At 36.1% G+C, this 7,451-nt stretch overlaps 2 protein-coding genes across 2 annotated transcripts in view; one reads left to right on the top strand and one right to left on the bottom strand.

Annotated features, from left to right (window-relative positions):
• Nucleotides 1-381: 381 nt before the first annotated feature.
• LOC110112122 (GABA transporter 1) overlaps nt 382-7,451 on the top strand; it is a gene marked incomplete in the record, with an annotated part of 15,154 nt that continues 8,084 nt past the window's right edge. The window contains 3 exon segments of the mRNA XM_020844218.2: nt 382-656; nt 740-970; nt 4,917-5,014. Coding sequence (XP_020699877.1) covers nt 515-656; nt 740-970; nt 4,917-5,014 — 471 coding nt within the window.
• On the bottom strand, nt 5,731-7,444 carry LOC114580467. Its single transcript, XM_028698059.1, has one exon. The coding sequence runs from the start codon at nt 7,316-7,318 to the stop codon at nt 6,380-6,382; it is 939 nt and encodes a 312-aa protein (XP_028553892.1). The 5' UTR covers nt 7,319-7,444; the 3' UTR covers nt 5,731-6,379.

Raw genomic sequence — 7,451 nt, forward strand, 5'->3', positions numbered from 1 at the left:
ATAAATTATGATTTGAATGATTTAACACCTTTTCTTATCTTTTATTTCCTCTATCATCATTACTTCAAATTAAATATTGTCATGGGATTTTTTTTTAACTCTAACAATAATATTTTACCCTAATTAAAAACTTGGTAATCGTTTGATCTCGTTCCTCAATCAATTCACCTCAACTAACATTTTAAATGTTGTACTGTATTTATTAAATATTATACAAAATTAAACTTTCATAAACTAAAACATGCAAATCTTTATCACTCTCAAACTCGTAAGTTAAATTCTCTATAAAATTTTTACTTATCATTTGACGCTTAAACTTCAGAAAAATGTTATTTATATATATCAGCCGGTTATTTATTCAGCCTTCCTTCCATCAACCAATAAAAAAAATCCCATTAAATCATTTACTTCAACAAGCGCCTTTCTCCACTCTCCAAAATTTTCAATACTCACCCTTTTTCTCCATCGTTCAGTATTCCTTTCTCTCTCTCTTTCTAACAAAACAGAGAGAACCATGGGAACCATGGCATCAAATCCAGCACCTAACGGAAGAACAAGAAGAGAAGACCTTCAAAATAGCATCCATGGAGATCTTTCTGAAGAAACATCTTCCGAGCCTCTGGATGCCGGCGCCCTTTTTGTTCTTAAATCCAAAGGTTCAAAAAATCAACTACCTTGAAATACTATACTCTATTCCATTTTCAGAAGTAAGGTTTTCATACAAAGTTAGATCATATAGGATCATGGCTTCACTGCGGATATCACCTGACTACATCGATAGTTGCGCCGGCGCTACTAAGCCTACCGCTGGCGGTGGCGCAGCTCGGATGGGCGGCTGGAGTTCTGATCCTTCTGGTTGCCGGGGCCGTTACCTTCTACTCCTATACCCTTCTCTCGCTCGTACTGGAGCAACACGCTCTACTGGGCCATCGCCTGCTTCGCTTCCGGGACATGGCTCATCATGTACTTGGTACGTATTCTCAGTAATTTTTTTTTTTTTAATTTACATTCGTAGTTTCAATTTGAGATTGAGATTTGTTTGAGATAATTTTTTTTAATTCTTCTTAAAGAAATTTTTTAATATAAAAATTAAAATTTTAAATTTTTTATAAAAAAAAACTTAAATTTTTTATAAGAAGATCTACTTTAACAATCATAAAAAAAGCCATCTCAAACAAAGCTGGAACCAAAGTTTCATCTTACCCAAATTTGATTGATTCCCACCAATTTAATATATTGGAAATACAACAAACCCAACCACCCCCTTTCCTTTATCTTTTCTGCCCAACATAATTCAATTAAATTAAAAATAATCCGTTTATCCTAAATCTAAATGATTTAGACTTTATTTAAACTAATTTTTAGTTATATTTTTGCTAATTTTAAGAATTTTTTTTTTAAAATAATAAGAAGATTGTTCCTAATAAAATCTTAATCTAGATTCAAATAATTATTTGGTCAATTTTGATATTAGAGTCAAACCAAACTCAACCTTAAATTTTGTTGCGTTAATTTTTTATGCTCCTATATTATTTTTTCTTTTTTTTATATGTATATATATTATTTAAAAGATTAAATTTATTTATTTAACATTTTAGCCTCTAATAATATTAAAATATCATTTGTATGAATATCCCAATTAAATTCATGTTATATGTTAAAATTATCAAACTTATTTTAAAATAAATATAATATATGAAGGATTTATTAATTTATATTATGTTTATTTAAAATAAATTTAATGATTTTATACTCATTCTAATAAAATATTTTGAACTGGATTCTAAGCTAATTTTATTTAATTTATAGGATATATATATATATATATATATATATAATAGTTTTGAAAATAGGATAGGACCAAATTCGTAAACCCGTCATATGGACGATTCGGTACTGGCTAGCCTATGGTTAGAACCACTGGTTCAACCAACAAACTATTGAACCAATGTAAGGAACCAATCGGTTCAAAGCTATTTGATTTAAATAATTAAATATATTATATTTATGTATATGTCATCATAAAATTATCTTGATCGGGCACGAATCTCAAGGCAAATTCAAGCCCGAAACTTCAAAAATTAAATCCGGGAGCATCTGAACTTCGATTTTAGCAAACTTACAGTCAAACTGAGCGTCTCGGAAATAGGCACCCAACGAAACCAAATTTGACTCAATCCGAGCCCAAATGAGTCCAAATCAAGGACCCAAAGCGCTGTTGGAAGGTTTCAACAATAATTTGAGTTACCAAACGATCTCCGATTTTAACAAGCTTATAGTCGAATCGAACGGCTCGACGAGACAAATCCACGAGACCAAGATTGCCAAATTCTGACATCATTAAGATCTTCAAATGTCTGACGAACGATCCGCGACCAAGGGATTCAATATTGGCCGTCCATTCAAACCACTCCCGATTCGCCCCTGATCTCTCACCTATTTACGGGCCATGCCATTCCAGAAATCTATAAATAAACCACTCATTTCTCATGAGAGGGGACCGAAGCAAGGAGGAGGAGGAGAAGAAGAAGAGAAGAATAGGAGGGAAGAGACTCCTCCTCGACTTTTGCCGGAGTTCTAGGGGTGTCAATTCGGGTCAACCCGTCGGGTTCGGGTCGAACCCGACCCGATTCGGATCTAAATGGGTCAACCCGAACCTGACCCGTTTTTGCAAACGGGTCGGACATTTCAACCCGGACCCGACCCGCCCGGGTTGGCGGGTTGACCCGACACGACCCGTGAGCTAGGCGAAGCGGGTTCGCGTCTTCGCGAGCGAGGCGGAGCGGGTTCGCCGTTCTCTTCTTCGCGAGCACCGAGCGACAGACAGACGGAGCCGCGGAGGGCGAGCCAGCGAGACGGGATCGCGAATCCGCATCGCGATCGAGGGCGGAGACGCGGAGCGCTAGCGGGTTCGCGTCTTTGTGAGCGAGGCGTAGCGGGACTAGCGGGTTCGCGACTTCGCGTCTTTGCGAGCGACTGAGCGAGGCGCGAGCTTGTTATGCGACGGAGCGAGGGCGGGATCGCGAATCCGAATCGCGATCGAGGGCGGAGGGCGACCCGCGACTGGGCGAATAGGGCAGAAACCGGGTTAAACAGGTTGACCCGCGGGTTGTCGGGTCAACCCGGACCCGACCCGTTTTTCAAACGGGTCAAAATTTTGAACCCGAACCCGACCCGTTTAACAAATGGGTTGACCCGAACCCGGATTTTTCGGGTCGGGTTCGGGTCGGATTTTCGGGTCGGGTCAGAAATTGACACCCATACGGAGTTCTGCTCGAACTCCAAATGACGTCGGAATTCTCCCCGACTTCCACGGGATGCCAGAATTCTGCCCAACTTCCACGAGATGCTAAAATTCTTCCCAATTAACGATAGAGTTCCCTTCTGACGCCAAAACTCCGCCCAAGTAATGTCGGAGTTCTCTTCGGCCACCAGCAAACGTCGGACCTCTACCCGACGCCAGACTTCTACCGGTTATCGGACTTTCGCTGGACATCTATCCAAAGATGAATTCCTTTCCATTGTTGGACTTCTACTCGACGCCGTCCTTCTAACCTTCGTCGTCAGACTACAGTCTTTCCGACCTCCGTCGCCCGCCGACTCCGGTCCTCTTAACTTATGTCGCCCGCCGACTACAGTCCATCCGACCTCCGTCGCCAGCCGACTACGGTCCTCTTGACTTATGTCGTATGCAGATTACAGTCTTTCTGACCTCTGTTACCAGACTATGGTCCTCCCAACCAAACGAACACGTCAATAGTGACTATTTTTATTCACATCATGTAATGTACTCTATAAATTGTACATCAAGCTAAGGCCTTCTCCCAAGGAAGGGCCTCATTTGGAATCAATTGCAATACTAGTGGATTCATTCAAATTGGGCTAGGCCCTATGGTTTTTCCCCCTTTTCAGGGGTTTTCCACGTAAAAATATTTGTGTCTCCTATGAATGCTACACACTCTCTTATCTGATTGCGAGCCGGATTTTCGTACAACGCTAAGACGTTAAATTTTATATTTTTCTACCGCCACAAATACTCGTGGACACAACATTTATTATATTATTAAATCTAATAAATTAATTTAAATTTAACATAATTCAAATTTATATAAAAATCTTTCTTCAACCAACCATGAACAAAATTTACTCACATGATCCCAACACCACCTCATATGAGCTCTTATATCATGTAAACAAATTAAAAAATTATATAAATAAGAGAAAAACAAACCTCATAAGCTTAAGTGATGGTAAATTAAATAACTTAATTGAATTTTTGAAATTTAAGCATTTATATTAAATATTTTTAAATTAGATTATTTAATTATTTTTTAATAAAATAATTAAATTTTATACACACACTCAAAGCATTACAAAAATTATTGAAATTTTAAATTATATTTCTTCAATAATTTCTTGTTAAATGTACGGCTAAGGATGCATCCACACGACCTATGTATCTTTCAACCATATATTATAAGTATCTATGGGCCATGGGCTATGCCATATTATATAGAAAAATTAATTGAATGAGACAAATAATCTTCGTCGCATGTCTTCTTTGACTTTAAATTACATAAATGATGTTGACAGTTTGATTCTCATTTTTATAGATTGGTTGTACTGATGATGATAATAAGTAATTTTATCATATTGATTATTAATTAATATAAACAACAAAAAGGATCACAGCTTCTTTTATCTCTTGGAATTTTAAATTGGAAGAAATTTATAATTTAAAATTTTGTTGATGAAGTACTCTTCAATCCCTTTTAACTTAAAAAATACATCACTATATTCATTATTAATGAGCATTAAATAACATCTGTATTTATTAAATATTTCTGAACTGTGAATTGTTTTTCAAGATTTTATTTCAATGGAATATGTAACTTGTTCATGTGCGTACTTGCCAGGTCCTCATTGGGGTCGCTATTATATTGGTCCGCTCCAGTTCTCACTTTGCTTCACAGCAGTGGTTGCTGGAACCCTGCTTGCAGGTCAAAGCATGAAGGTATATATGATCTTCGTATATATGACCTTCTTCTTGAATGACATAAATTAGTTACTTATTTTATAGTTTCTAAACTGTGTTATTTATGCTTGTATTGTTTTGCTTTTAGGACAATTGTTTGTCCCCAATATGAATACAGAAAATTTATTAATTTGTTATAAAACCATAAATTAATCTGTTAGGCATAAAGCTCTAAAACCTAACTTTTGATATTGATGAATGGAAGGTCCATAATAGTCACATTTTAGTAATTAATTGAATACGGTCGTAGGAGCGGCTTCAACTGCCTATGTTGTTAGAAATTCTTTGGGATAATTTTTTTACTATTTTCTAAAGCTGCTCTTTAGTAAAAAAAATTTGTGCAAGCTGTGAAAATATAGTTACCAAAAGTTGTCTCAAATGAAGCATTAGTTGTGGAATTGTTTAGAGAAAAATAAATCCCAGATTTTAAATATTGCTATGAAAATTATAGACTTTAACCTTTTGAAAAAATTAAGGATTAACTTTCGTACAACTATCACATTCTAACATATTTAAGATGTGCATTTGATTGATTTAGATGATTTAATTTATGAATTAATAATACCAATTGATTATTTTGGATGTGAAATTTACAAAAACAACCAACCAAATTTCTTTTCAAATCAAATTAAATCATTCCAAACTTTTTTTTTTTTTTTTACCCACCAACGGGCCTACGCGTTAAATAAGGGAAAAAGTTACACAGTCCTTAAAGGGTTCTCTAGCTCACTAATGCTCCAAAGAGCTACAGGAAAAATTAAAAAGGAACCTAAGAGCCTGAGATCCCTACTACAAAAAATTACAATAATATCTAGTAACATTCTAGAGACAAAAAAAAAAGAAGGGAACAAAGAATAACATTCAGCACGACCCTTCCAGCAACAAACGTACCCTGCACAAAACGAGCGCGGAGCTCCAAAAACCTGAAAAAACAGGCCTGCAAGGATACTAGAGCAAAAAAGAAGCAAGTAACAGAACTTAACGATAAGAAAAAGATTCCAGAATATAAAAAAGATCTCAGGCTTGCAATAGATCCCCCTAATATTACACTTACTCAAGTAGTATCCAGCAGAATACCAGATACCGCAAAACAAGCTAAACATAGCTTAAACAGAAAAGGAAAAAGTTGAGGCCCAGAACCAATATGCTCCATCCAGATTACCAATACGAAGCACAAAATAAACATAGTAGGGAAACAGCAGAAATTCAAAAACAAAATGAAACGTCAAGGTCAAAAAATCCATCAGGAAAATACCTTCAGGAAAAACCCACCTGAAGCAGAGGAAAGCAACCAGAGAATAGATTAGAGAGGGACATAACATGAAAAAATAGGACCAGAATACATTAATGAAACCTTATATAAGGGAAACCCATCCGATCCAGTTTAATAAGCCCCAGAATGTCCCTAGGAAGGGAGTTTTCATTGAAATGCACAAAACCATCCAAGCCACACCCCATTTTCGCTAAACCATCAGCCACAGCATTACCTTCTCGCATTATATGAGAGATAGAAAAATTGATACGAGATAAACAATGCTTAATATCTCTAATCATGTAAAAATTGTTGGGGTTATTCTTCAAATTGCCACTAATATATTGAATTAATAATAAAGCATCAACTTCAACCCAGATTTTATTCAACCCCAAAGATAAACAGAGATGAATCCCATACTGCAAACTAGCAAATTCCGCTTGAAGAGCATTACTGCCAGAGGAGGGGCCAGCATACGCAATAACAGTTTTACCCTTATGATCCCGGATAATACCACCACATCCAGCAAAAGAATTATTGTAAGAGCCATCAGTGTTAAGTTTAAAGTAATCCTTAACCGGACATCTCCAGTAAACCAATATCTCGTTTTTGGTAATAGGCTGAAGAGAAAAATTCAGCCCAAACACAAAAGCAGCATTAAGACAATTATGAAAAGAACTCGCATTAATTAAATTTGCACTATGAAGCTGAAGAATTTTGTTCTTAACTTTAGCAATAATATTCAAAGCATTCATACCAATATTGTCATGCTTGGAGGCATTGCGGCTCTCCCATAAATACCAACAGATGAGAACAGGAATAATATTTCTAATGTGACCTTTGATAGGAAGGATCCAATCAGTAATTATAGCAATAATCGAATCATACTGAAAAGAAGAAAGCACATTAAAAATATTATCAAAATAAATCCAAACTGTGGTAGCAATCGGACCATTGATGAAAACATGATTAAGATTCTCTATATGATAGCAACATTGGCATTTAGAAACAATAATGAGGCCTTTTTTCATCAAAATCGAGTCAATAGGTAGATAATTATGGAGAACTCTCCAAAGAAGAAAAGAGTAAGTCGGGGGGATATTAGGTTGCCATATATGTTTGTAAAGATTGTTTTTAGGCAAAATATGTCTAATCGAATCCCAT

The sequence above is a fragment of the Dendrobium catenatum genome, unplaced genomic scaffold, assembly GCF_001605985.2.
Source record: "Dendrobium catenatum unplaced genomic scaffold, ASM160598v2 fragScaff_scaffold_1038, whole genome shotgun sequence".
NCBI lineage: Eukaryota > Viridiplantae > Streptophyta > Magnoliopsida > Asparagales > Orchidaceae > Dendrobium > Dendrobium catenatum.

What these genes read in the sequence shown, in the direction of transcription:
- LOC114580467 (XM_028698059.1), bottom strand. Translation starts at nt 7,318, where the DNA reads ATGAAAAAAGGCCTCATTATTGTTTCTAAATGCCAATGTTGCTATCAT.